The sequence below is a fragment of the Prunus persica genome, chromosome G4 (genome assembly GCF_000346465.2).
Source record: "Prunus persica cultivar Lovell chromosome G4, Prunus_persica_NCBIv2, whole genome shotgun sequence".
Taxonomy (NCBI): domain Eukaryota; kingdom Viridiplantae; phylum Streptophyta; class Magnoliopsida; order Rosales; family Rosaceae; genus Prunus; species Prunus persica.
Window position 1 is genome coordinate 12,073,600 of NC_034012.1, and position 13,620 is coordinate 12,087,219.

The 13,620-nt window shown below is 35.6% G+C and overlaps 3 protein-coding genes across 3 annotated transcripts; 2 read left to right on the forward strand and 1 right to left on the reverse strand.

Moving 5' to 3' along the window:
• On the forward strand, positions 286-1,942 carry LOC18778766. Its single transcript, XM_007212105.2, has 2 exons — positions 286-939; positions 1,575-1,942. Exons 1-2 carry the CDS (start codon positions 444-446, stop codon positions 1,628-1,630), a joined length of 552 nt encoding a protein of 183 aa, XP_007212167.2. The 5' UTR covers positions 286-443; the 3' UTR covers positions 1,631-1,942.
• On the forward strand, positions 4,631-7,029 carry LOC18778928. Its single transcript, XM_020561201.1, has 3 exons — positions 4,631-5,176; positions 5,919-6,105; positions 6,264-7,029. Exons 1-3 carry the CDS (start codon positions 4,818-4,820, stop codon positions 6,657-6,659), a joined length of 942 nt encoding a protein of 313 aa, XP_020416790.1. The 5' UTR covers positions 4,631-4,817; the 3' UTR covers positions 6,660-7,029.
• On the reverse strand, positions 7,665-12,273 carry LOC18778548 (mRNA cap guanine-N7 methyltransferase 1). The gene is made up of 13 exons (XM_007211397.2): positions 11,985-12,273; positions 11,347-11,486; positions 11,188-11,256; positions 11,026-11,097; positions 10,038-10,139; positions 9,819-9,875; positions 9,569-9,707; positions 9,281-9,345; positions 9,105-9,155; positions 8,925-8,987; positions 8,526-8,649; positions 8,280-8,341; positions 7,665-8,148 (listed from the first exon to the last, which is right to left on the reverse strand). Exons 1-13 carry the CDS (start codon positions 12,058-12,060, stop codon positions 8,053-8,055), a joined length of 1,116 nt encoding a protein of 371 aa, XP_007211459.1. The 5' UTR covers positions 12,061-12,273; the 3' UTR covers positions 7,665-8,052.

Sequence of the window (13,620 nt, forward strand, 5' to 3'; positions counted from 1 at the left end):
AAAAAAAATTAAAATCACAAAGGTTGTCATAGAAGACGACCTTTAATTAAATTGCACTTATAGAAATTTGCAATTGAACATTAATTTAACTTAAAGTAATCAGTCTCATACTTACAAATTACAATTACAACAACTAAGACTGAAATGGAATATAGGATTAGTAACTAACAAGAAAAATGGAGTACATATGGTGTAGATACAACAAGAAGCAAGCATACCGATTCATTTTAATTTTATTATAAGGACAATAAACCCATATCTGGTTAAAGCATATACTCCATTATAATTAGGTGCTACAGAACAAAATAATTAAACTCTAGGCCCCCCCATAGTCACCAACCCAAGGGCAAAATGGTAAGTTCACCATTCAATCTCCATTATTAAAACAGTCTTTCAAACTTTCCAACTCTCCAAATATCATCCCCTAAAAACAAAACCTCTACATGCTCTCTCTCTCTCTCTCTAAACATTTCCAGCAAGCCATCATGTCCTTGTTTAACACCAGCCACTACTTCTTCTTCATCACAGTCTTTCCATGGACCTTTCTCATCTTTCTCTCTCTACCCCTCTCTCTCTCCTCCTCCTCCATTCACGACCTTCTTATCTCCCAAGGCTTGCCAGCAGGCCTCCTACCAAAGGAGGTCAAGTCCTACACTCTCTCTGACAATGGCCAGCTCCAAGTCTTCCTTGATGGCCCTTGCCTGACCAAGTTTGAGAACAGGGTCTTCTTTGAAAGTGTTGTGAGGGCCAATCTCAGCTATGGAAGCCTCATAGGGGTGGAGGGCTTGACCCAAGAAGAGCTCTTTCTATGGCTGCCAGTCAAAGACATCATTGTGGATGATCCAAGATCAGGCCTCATACTCTTTGACATTGGGGTTGCTCACAAACAGCTCTCTTTATCACTCTTTGAAGATCCACCTGACTGTAAACCCTCATCAGGTAATTCATTTTAATTGATTATGTATCAGATTAGCTTAATTAATTTTTTTTTTCTTCATTTGATTTTATTTTGATTTGCAGTTTTTGACATGTGTTGCAAGTTTCTATGGACATAGATTTCTGGGTTTCTGTTTTTTTTTTTTGGTGTGCTGAGCAGTTTTTGGTTTTTAATGTATGTCATGTCTGACGATTGATGTATTGGTATTGCAGAGACAAACATGTTAGTGTTTCAGAAACTGATCCGAGAGAGAGAGAGAGAGAGAGAGACTTTGTTTTCTTACTTGTTTGTTTGTTTGTTTTATTCATAAACAGATATTTTCCTTTGTCTCTATTTCCTGTTGATACACATGATGTATAAAAATTTCTCTTATAAACAATTAATTTTAGGAAAAAGAAAAGAAAAAGAAACGCAGAGTATCCAAGAACTTTCCTATATAGAAACAAAAGAACTTCGGTTGCACCGATTTCCCTCGATCCTAGGCTAGGTAGCTTGCTTACTTAGTGCTTGCGCTAACTCTGAATTTTGATAACCAAAATTTCTATTCTTTTATGCTGTTTTTTGGTTTGGGGTACTAAAAGTTTGCATGCAAGATGGGGCTTGATTGTGGAGCCTAATATTTCATGTGACTTTGCAGGTGTGTTGAAGAATCATGTGAGGAAGGAAAAGGCAGGCTTTGAGGGTCTGAGATAGGAAGAGATGCATGCCATTGCCAACCTGTTTCAACTTTGTCTTTTTTTTTTTTCTTTCTTTAAAATGCAATTTTAAATTTGATAGGTCTAATGATATAATTAAGTAGGTGTTGTAGGTGGCCTGAGATTAGAGAGGGGAGGGGTTTTGAGGAGAAGGAGAAGGAAAGGAAGAGGAGTTTGTAAAGATTTGAACTCCTGGAATCAGATGTCCTCATCATATTAGCGGTTCTAATCTTCTAACTTTTGTTAATTCCATTATTCTACTCTCTCTAATCTGTTTAAGCAAAGCAAAGGATCAAATTTCTTTAATCTCTCTCTCTCTCTCTTCACCTATATTTATATATATATATATACATATATATTTTTCTCAAGTTCGGATTGACAAGGCAAGAATTTTCTTCTAACATGCCGGTTTTTTTTTTATAATTGTTTTGAGTATGAGATCAAAACAAAATTTTCATAACAAAAATTTGACCTTTTTATTAACTTATGATTTTGTTTTTGGCTAAAAATGTAAGTTTGCATTAAACAAATCTCTAACCCGAACCTGTCGCCTATTATTGAGCTACATCCTGATCTACACCAGGTTCACAATTTTTGAAGCTACTTATTCAACCTTTTATTTTCTTAATGATATTGGTTTTCTCTAGCCATTTACTTGATTTTTCTGACCACCGAAAGTACTTTTAACACGGTATTTGATAGGAAAATCTTAAAAGTGTTTTCGAGTTTATTTCGCAATGGGGTAGAGGAAGGGAGTCAACACTTTTTAATAGAGTGTGCTTCTACAGAAAACACTTATTGATTTTTTTAAATAAAAATATTGATTTGCTTCTTAAAAAAGTACTTACGAACATAAGTGTTTTCCTCCCAAACCGCGATTTATAGAAGGAAGGGTGTGGAATTGTTTAGAACATAGATTCTTAATAGCCTATGATTAAGGTTAGGCTAGGAAGGAGAAAAGCCTTGTTTCACGGGTGAATTGGGTGCTGTCGTACAGACAAACCTTTCTTCCTTGGTTGTATTATCAGATATTCAGATTCTGTTATTCTAATATTTTATATTAGGGACTGGTAATATCTCCCAAAGTCGGGGTCCTACTTGTTGTATGGGCCCACAAGCACCTCCTTGCTGCAATTGGCACCTCTTGGCCTCCTCCTCGGCCTTACATTTGTTCTTGAGTGTTTATTTGCTTGTGAAAGGTCATGTTAGCAAGTCGGTTTCAAACAGTGGTGGCCAAGCAACTTAAATACACAAATTTATTAAAGAAAGACGATCACTGTTTTGAGCAATTGGATTGAACCGTCCAACTTCTTTTAATTTTTTTATACCGACAATATTATAAGCTGGATTGAATCTAAAACTTCAGATGCATAACTAAATACTCTTAACAACTTGAGCTATAAATTTCTTACAATCCGTCGAACTTCTTAACCTTGTTTCGAGAGTTGCTCTTTTTTACTTCTTCATCATGTTGTCATTGAGTTTCAATTTATATTGCTTTGCATGGAGAGGAAGACTAATAAAATATTTGGTTGCAGCCGGCCAGTGTACTGAAAAAATCAATGATTTTCTCCCTGTTAAACTCAATTTGAACAGTCACTGAACTACACAATGGGCATTGAAGCAAGGCCTTTCACGTATCAAAACAATCCGGTCTACAATATTGGGCCAAAAATTAGGGTTTGGGTTTGGGTTGGATTTGCCATACTTCTGCTTGAATTTTTGCTTGGGTTTTTACATACATCAAATTATTTGAGTGTTCTTAGAAAATAAAAATAAAAACATTTATTTAGCTGAAAGTACCGAGTATCTATCATATCGCAACGACGGTTTGGTTTGGTTCAAAAATTATATAATTATATAAATATTTTATATCAATCGGATATAAAAGCAAAAATCTCGATAAAAATTGAGTTTAATAATGTTTCAAACCAAATTGAATATTATAATTCATTACATAATTAATCTTTTACTATACATGCCACCATTTTATTGGAATTTGAAAATTTGGTATTTCAAAGCCCACTAAACAAAATATAAGGTGCTTTCTATGAAACCAATAAAAACAATAAAAATAGTTAGAAATATGTAAAATAAAAATGACTCACTCACACCGAATTGAACTAAAGTGATCTTATTTGGACCGTTACAATTTCAAAAAAGCATTATCAAAATAATCGATTTAGTTAACGGTTTAGGCTCGTACTGAACCAAATTGGACTATGCGCCATTGGCCATTGTATAAAAAATATATTAACATTACAAAAAATTAAACTTTTTTTTTTAATAAAGAAAAAATAACTTTACCTTCATACTTTATACAAGAAATTTTTCATTTTCCATTGAACAGATAATTTTAGTTCTTCTATTTTTGGGTAAAATCTTCAAATGATTTTGATGATTTAAATTCAGAATCAATTTATGGCAATAGTTCAATTGCACACAACAATTGTAAGTCAAGAAAAACAAGGTAAATTCTATATATGGGCCTCTTTCTTGAATACCACACGACAAATCTTTACTTATTTATCTGATTTAAAGAAGGAAAAGCAAAATCTCCTCTCATTCTCTAATTGAATCAAATACTTAAATAAAAAGTAACATCGAATCTTAGTTGAGAGATTATTACTACATTTTAGCCTTTATTATTATTATTATTATTATTTTTTAAATGAAACCATTGCTCACTTCTTAAAGAAGAAAGGAAAAAGAAAGAAAAAGGGAATCTTCTATTTTCTTCAGATTTTGACTATTCGTTTTTAAATTTAAAAGAAAGTTAACAGAAAGTCAAAAATAGTTGAGGCTAAAACAGGAGCTCCAACAAATTAAACTAAAAGAATAAAGGAAAACAAATTTATGATTTATCCATCGACCAACAGTAAAAAAAAGAAAAAAACAACCATTTTATTCACTGTTAATTAAAAACATAAAACTATTTTACCCCACACGTGGCAGCATGAGAACGATCCATAAATATATAAATCTCATCACCTCACAGATTCTCTAGATAATAAGGAACTCCTTTATTCCCTCTCTCTCTGTCGCCGTCCTCTTTCTGTCTCTAAATAAATCACATCACCTCAGACTCAGAGAGACTTCAAGAGGAAGGAAACGGAGAGCGCGAGAGTCGAGTGATCTCAAGGGTTTTTATCACACACGCTTTTCCTAGTGTCCAATCAATATCAATGGGAGGCGGAGTCATGAGGGCGGCGGCTAAGGTGGCGGGGATCGGCGGCGTTGTTCCCGGCGGCATGCTTCGTGGCGCGCCGGTTCCATCGCCGTCCGGTCAGTCCATCCGAAAGGCCTCGATCCCCGTCGCCGCGACCCTCACGGCTGAGAATGTCGGCGGGGTTGACGTGTCTCCGATCGAGAAGACGGCGTTGGATGCGATGGACGACTTCGTCGACTGGCAAGTGGTCGGCGCCGCAGGCGAGGAGCTGGTGATGTCGGCCGGCGAGCCGATGCCGAGAGTCGTCTTCGACGCCGCGCCGAGCTTCAAGGAGGCCAGAGAGGCCACCACTGAATTGAAAGACGCCCTCGATAAGTACATTTCTCCGCCAATAAAAGCCTTAATTATTTTTTCTTCGTTAATTCTGTTTTGCTTTTGTGATTTCTTATTAAAATTTTCTTTTTTCCAAAGCAATGACGTCCCCTTTTGTATTTATTTGTGTTATGCTCTGTTACGTTGACGAGAAAAGAGTGCAAAAGAAGCGAATGAGTGCAGAAATGATTGAAATTTATATTTCTGCTCTGTTATTTTCTAAAGATGGTGTTTTTATTGCTTTATTTGAAACCCAAATAGATTTTTTCGAAGTTGCTTGATGATCGTAGGTGGTGAAAATTTGTTTATTTGTAGTTTTTGGGGATTTTTCATTTGGGATGAAGAAATGATTGGATGGTAAATTGGACATTTTGCTGTTGGAGTAATGGATGGTGAAAGAATTTAGTTTCAAATAGTTTTTTTTATTTTTGTTTTGGTGTGAACTGTGAATTATTTATTGGTTTTTAAAATTCTAATTCATAGTTCATGAAATTGAAAGTATTTGAAACTAAATTTACAAAAAAAAAATGAAAACCAAGCGCCAGAGTTCATGAAATTGAAAGTGTTTAAATTCTAAATTCATAGTTTCTTGTTACACCAAGCACCACGGAGTTCATGAAATTGAAAGTGTTTGCTGTTGTTTCCCGTTTGTCAGCTTGTAGGTTGATCTATTGTGTGTAGTCTCATGCTTGAATAAATTTTTTTTCTCCTTCATATGTTCAATTTTCAATAAATGAACTTTCAGGATATATCTGTCTTCACCCAAATCTACTGAATTTGGGGAGCAGTCTGCTACTGATAAGGTTTCTGGGCTGTCTCAAATTATGAACCCTGAACCTGAGGAGGTGGAATCCCTGCTTCTTACTAGGACTTCCGTGCCAAAACATGCTTTTCAGGCATTTGAAATGCTGAGTAGAAGTACTGAAGCTCAGGTATTTGATTGAACTCCCAACTCATATCCTTTCAAGATGTTATCGCTGTGAACTTGGAAGTTAGTGTATGGCGCTTTTGGCTACCAAAATTCAGTTATGATAGTCTGGCTTATACCATTTGTTAGGGGACTAATTTATTTTTTTGGTTTCATGCCCAGAATGTTGTTGCTTCAATTGCAAGCGACCCAAATATCTGGAATGCTATGATGGAAAATTCTGCGGTCAAGCAATTCTTGAAGTCCAACAAGGACTATAATCTTTATGAGCCCAAATATGCGTCAGATACTGAGTTTTCTGATCCAGTATCACCCAAGGAGCATGAAGACAAAGACAAATCTGATGGGTTTGAGGCTGTGCTCCGTGGTTTTGTGCAGAAAATCAAGCTTACCGTGGATAGGTGGGTGGGCGATTTGTCAACTTACATCCAGAATATTTTTCCCTCCCCAGCTGAGAATGGAGATGCAGATGAGAATGGGAATACGAAGACGGTAGCATCTGCATTCATGGGGCTGGCAGTTATGGTTGTTATGGTGGTTTTGATGAAGCGTTCGTAGAGTTCATTATAGGTTGCCTATCAAAATCTGCCGAAATCACAGTCCTTATATGAGTGTCTCTGCCTAATGTGCTTGTAGAATAAATAAACACAAATTTGATGCCGGGAAGTATTGCTATTAGACTAGCTTGCTGCATATAAGTTTCTTAGCTTAATTGAACGTTTTCCATTTGGGTCAGCACATTATTGATCGTTTATGGGAAGAGTAGTAAAATGACATGTACAGCTTATGTCGTTGGTACTCAGATTTTTTATTTATGGTAAGCTTTTTTGGTATGTTTTGCAGTCAGATTTTCATTGTGGTTAGAGGATCTGCAAGCTTAATCTTGTGTTTGAACAGAACCATCGAGTGTATTTTCTTTTCATTTTTTGATCTTTCACTATTTACAAACTGGCAATTCATAGCCTACGTACTTTTACAGAAGAAGATAATTGTTGCTTGGTCATATCAGGCGAGGAAGGTAATTGTTGTGTGGCTCTATGCCAAAGGATGAAGTTTCTTAGGGTTTACAATGTGTGTGATTTTAGCATCATGTTACGTCAGAAAATAGAAATGTTTTGCATTTCAACCTCATCATGGGTTTGAGATCTATGAATGATGATATCCTGTGTATATATATCCTTCGTTGAATTACTTTTGGATTAACTATTGTGTAAACTGAATTACTTGTTGAATAAGTAAAGCCTCCAAACACTCGAAGAGAACCCCACTTGCTACTCACTCACACATCCATTAAATTATTACAAAAATTGCATTATGACTTTTCTAGAGCGCAAATAAAAACTTCCTAAATTAAGAAGGATAAAATATGTATTTTTTTTTCCTCCCAATGTCATATTATAAACTATTCTAATGTACGAGAAATGGATTGAACTCGTAAGAAAGGAGGCAAACACGTTGTAATGACAAACTAGTCTAATCCACATCTACGAATAAAATTTGTAATTTATTATACTAGAACAAAGTAAGGAATAAAACTTGTGCTGAGGGAAAATAAAGAAAGTAAAGTTAGCGAATTTGGGGGTTCAAATACAACCACCCAGTTTTATTCAATTGTTACACTAATCTGATGGTGATGTTACAATTCACCAAACACTCGGTTGGTGGTCACGTTTTAGTAATTAAACTATATTTCTCATCCCAGAGAGACTACAAACTGTTATTTCCTCGGGAGCATTCTTCAATTAAAATGTAAATTACAAATCTTAGATCGTTGTTTAAATCTACAAAATTGAGTAATTACATCCATTTCTACAAGTAGCTAGTAGAACAGTGTGGGGAGTTGAGCTCTCTTCCCTTTCCCATCTGGCCAAGCAGAGGCTTCTCCATGCTGCAAAATCATTGTTCTTTTTCTGCTATGAAAATGGATATTTCAGACATTATTGTTTTTCCATTAATCATTGCGGACGTACATTATGTCCTCTTTTGATATATGCATCTTCCCTTTGTCTCTTCTACCATTTACTTGTGCCCGATCAGGTTCGCCTCGCTGAAAATAACACAGATTTATTCCTCAACACACAATCACACGAATGCAAACAGAGACTATATTAACAGCAACAGCGACACCGAAATGGGATTAATCACACAGGTTATTTTGCACTAGGAACATGTACTCACCTTCCTCAAGACAAATGCCAAATACAAATAAGCTACTTCCCATTCATCTTGTGATAGCGTGCCTGGATATTGCCAAAGCAATAATGAAAAATGATCAGTACTAAAAACTCATCAGAGGCATTCTAATGACAACACATCATTTTAGTGAATGACAAAATCAATAAGCAGTTGAAACAAATTTGGTTCACAATTAATCCACTGTTTGTATGTAAAGAGGAAATAAAGGGTTACAGGGAATGAACATACTCTGATCTTGGTTACCATCACCTAATGCACCAAGCCTCCGCATTAGCTCCACATATTCTGGTTTTTTCATATACTCGTGCACAAATTCATGTGAGTTCTTCACAAAAACTAGCTCCATATCATACTGCAAAAGGTAAACACAAATTCATGGAAGTTCTTCACAAAAACTAGCTCCATACCATACTGCAAAAGGTGAACACAAATTCATGGGAGTTCTTCACAAAAACTAGTTCCATATCTTGCAAAAAAATTTCACACACTTGTTCTCAGTTACAAGTAGAAAAACATTTCAAATAGCAAAGAGTGTTCGTCTGAATGCACCTCCATCACCACTTCTATTTACAAGTAAGATGCAGCTTTCAAAAGCTGGTGACATTGATATAAAAGAAGAAATTATACCTCTTCTACCAGGGATTTGAAGACATGAAAGGGGACAATCCATTCAGGACAATCAACAGCATCCTGCAAAGAAAATTTATATCAGAAATCATGGTTTAAAAAGTAAAATGGAACCATCTAGCTTAACATTTTTTATACAACCATATATGAACAGAACATATAAATAAACATGTTAGCTACCTCCAGGTGAAACTTGTACTGGATACCAAAGGGGCTTGAAGACTTGAATTTCTGAGTCATACATGAAGTAATCGTCAAATTTGGAAAATTTTCAATACTCATGTTTTCATAGGTAATGTCTCAGCTTGGAGAATAACTAAATAAATGAAAAATGAAGCACATGAGTGACAACATACCTTTTCAGAAAATTCTTCATCAAATCGTATCCAGTAGACACTATTACCAAAGACCAATCCTTCAGCTGGACATTCACAATGAAAATAGGAACTCAAATCAATAATGACAAAAGTGGTTTGCCATGCCCAACAATCTTAATGCTAAATATTTCTATATCTAATGAACTTCTCTATCTACTGGGCTTAAAAGAACATATATTGCTTATGTGAGGATTTACAGGACTTATGAAGGAGTGTTCCTTGGTTACTCTCCAAAAGAAACGAAAATGTTTAAGGTGTAAAATAAACCTTCTCTAAGCTTTTTGATGATCACATTGGCATCAGGCATTGTTCCAATGAAAGTACCGCCAGGACGAAGTAAAGCTGAGACATTAGCCAAGGCTCGTCGTGCACGTGCTTCAGTAGACCAGGAATAATGCAAGGCAAACTGCAAAATAAAATGTATTTCGATGGTTCTGTTTCAAAGCTTTCTTCCCCTCAAATTTTTAATTACGTTACAACAGAAGGTAGAAATCTATTAGTGCACAGATAGGCTCACCTGGCAACTGCAAATATCAAAGGGGGCATCATCAGCCAGGACTTTATCCAGGCGAACCTGAAACCATCCACATAGCATTAATAATCATAGGGCATAGAACAACATAGCAGCATTACCACATATGCTGCTGCCTAACAGCTGCTTCTTTGATTGAGTCAAACCCAAGCTCCCTAGGGGCAAAATAACGGTTTTATGAGCAGCTATTATATTTGTGAGTACCTCAAAACAATCTCCACATATAAGGTGGGCGGGAAATGTAAATTTTTTACGGCGTTGATGATGGTCAGCATCGCCATTGTAACGAGTACGACAATCTTCTATCTGTACATAAATTTGAAAATGGTAACAAGATGGTTGATGGTGGCACACATTTGAAAAAGTAAACCGTAACAAGAAGGCAGACAACAAAACGACTACAGCACATCCTCATAAGGTCTTGAGCGAAAAGAAGTCATTTATTTGTCATCAGGGAAATATACCCATACAAGGAAGATGTCATGCTTGAAAGAGAAGGATGGTGTTCAGAAAATCATTTACTGTCGTAAAGACTGAGCAATTTATCACTACATGATGAGGCGCAGAATAATGAAAAACTATGTAATTCACAAGAAAGGCAAACAAACACACAAAAAACAGAATTTACATGGTTTTAAAAATAGTCCACATCCAGAGGGAGATCAAATCCACTATCGACAATAAGGATAAGTTAAGGGTACTGTTGAAACCTCTCAAGTCTCAACTCACAGCCTCCACGGAGCAATACAGCATCATCCTAAACCCTGGACTAGGCCCTATATACTAGAGTTCCCCAAAACTCATTCCTTGATTGACAAGGGAAATACTTTCCTTCCGCACCAAATAAAAATCTAGGAATTATTGAATAGAAAAAGAAAAAAAAAACCTCTACAGCATTGATCAGGCCAAATTTGGAAATAGAATAAAGGACACTTCATAATAGCTATAATGTAGAGCAACTGCAACTCTAGAGTACTAGTGCAAAATTTATGCATTCTGGAAACGTAAGTGAGCAATTGAGTAGCAATACAGTAAAATGGTCCTAGAATCAATTTTTGTACTCCATAGAAAGATAACTTTGATGAAAAGCTTAGAAGGCCTCAATCACATCTAAGTTATAAATATATGGAACTATTACGTGAAAGAAAATTGTGAACCAATGAGCTAATTACAACCAAATTTCAGTACTTACTGAGCCTTCAGCGATATCGATGCCAACATAATATCCAATTTTGGCCTTGTCCCATTTGATGAGATCACCCCCCTAGCCAAAAAGAAAAAATATATATTAAGAAGAGAATATTAGTGGAAGGGTGGGGGGGTTAGAAAGGAAGATGTAATGGACTATCAATACCTTGCCACATGCAAGATCAAGTACAGCATCTCCTCTGCGAGCATAGAGTTGAATTAAGACACTCTTAATCTGCTCAATATGAGAAGGAACTATAAACAATTGGAAAAATATGGAGTGTGATTATACCATTATGGAGTATCTACGAGATTAAAGACATACCCAATTGTTAAGCTTTTTTAAATGGATGATTGGACTAGCTTCTCGTTCTTCCAACGTTTGATTCGTCCTTGCACTGTAATGATCTGCCACTTTACGTGCAAAAATTTTTGTGCTTTCATCCTCCAAGAATTGTGAATCACCTAAGGCCACATTGTAAGAAACTCTGATTAATTAAAAAAGAACAACCTAACACCATTGTTGCGTTCAATATCACTGCAAGTTTTTTACGGAAGAGCAAAAAAGATTTCAATATTGAAATTTTCATTATGTAGTGATTGAAAAGAGTAAAAAGTAGCAAAATCAAAATTTAGTTATATTCACCTTCTCTCAGTTTCCACTGTTATAAACCAAATACGTTAGTTAGGGAACTAAGAATCCCAGGTTCGAATTAAACAGCCACTAATCAGGAACACAACAAATATTGAATGAATTACCAATCGAAAACACAAAATAGAAAAAGAGTTCAGACTTTGATGTTTCTCTCCCTCTCCCTCTCCCTTCACTTTATCAGCAAAAGCTACAAGACCCAGATCCAACAACTCCCAAACAAACCAAAAAGATGAACAATTTACCACAAGAAGCTACAAATCAGAACCAGGGAATAAAAGGGCATAAGAGTTTGGCATCACAAATATTACCTTCTGGGTTGGGCTTTAACCTGGATTGAGGTGGCCCAAGAGAGGTGGATGGGGATTCTGAGTACCCTCGTTTCATGGCCAAGGATCAAACTAACACTAGCACACTATCCGGGTTTGCGGTAAATAATCGAATGCCGGCTCAAAATCAGAGCTTTGCTATCAAAAAGGCAAAGGAAACAAACACAGACAGCAACGTTTTTCTATTTGTGCTTAGTGAGATGAGAGAGAGACAAAGAATGAATAAGAAGGGTGTTTTCAAAGGCTTAAAAGTTGCTTTGAGTGTTTCTCTGTATCAGATTTTATGCTTGCAGGCTGTGTGGGCCTAACATCACCTAATGCTAATAATAATGGGTGTATTTTGTTTAATGTGGTATGGTGCGTATGTGATTTTTCTCCTAGGTTGAATGAAGTTGGTCTTTGCTAGGGCATGGTTTGGGTTTGATATGACACCATTGTCGCATATGGTCAAAGTAACAATCGAAAGCCGCAAACTCACTTATACGGTGTGTTTTGGTGATGTTTTTCATTTGATATCTCGATTCATGATTCCTCTCATTTTTATTAATAACATATCGAAATTATAAATATTATAATTGAGATTGATTTAATTCAAATCTCAAAGTAGTAACATAATTATATCATTAGTGACCGGTTTGATCAGCTTCCATTAATGAGAAACTTAATAAATACTTTTCATGTTCTATCATAAAGAGATATATCATATGAGTTTGATGTTGTTGTTGAATCTCTTCATATTAGTTGTAATTCTTTATAAGTATTTGTCATGATTCTTGTAGTATGATTTATGAATGCAATCTCATTATATATTAAAAAAAAATTATACGAAATAATGAGCTTAGTTGCATATAAATTAAAACTCCTAAAAGTTTGAGTCATGAAAACTATTTTTTATTTATTTTTTCGTAAGCAATGGGAAATTACTCAAAACATACTCCACATTGAGAAGAGAATATTTGAGCAAGAAATGTGCAAAGAGGAAAGAAATTCAAGGTTCTATTCTATGTAGTTAACTTAAAATAAAAACCTTACAGGAAAAAGAAATTCCAAAATATGAACAAACCGTTTTGAGGGTCTCCCAAAATATGAACCAGACAATAACAGCAACACAAAACTACAAAACTAACGACAGCTACAAGTTAACAACAACAGTATCAGTTGAGGTTTCTCGCTCTGTCTTCCTTCCCGGAATCTTAGCCCCCGATGATTCCGACTTCACTGTTTCAAATCGTACTTCACGTCTGGGAGCAAAGGCCGGTATGCCATTCTCACTGTGCTCTTTAATTCTTTCTCCAAAATTTATGGGTTTTTTTTTTTTTTTTTTTTTGCCAAAAAAATATTAATTATTCCAATCTTTTGCAATTGGCATGATAATTCATGGTCCCTGGCTGGGGGTTGTTAATGTTAACCCATATGCTCCTTTTGATTTAGCAAACCGCCTGTTAAATATGCAAGCTTGCAAGTTGGTGTTGTATGCAGAACATGGTTTTTTGTTTGAATGAAAGACATCAGTTATGTCAATAAAATTGTATAAATCATGATTTTTGGTTGTTTGTGAATAAATTGTGTTTTTTTTTTGGGCTTAAATGGTGTCTAATTTAGATAAGAATGTTTGGAC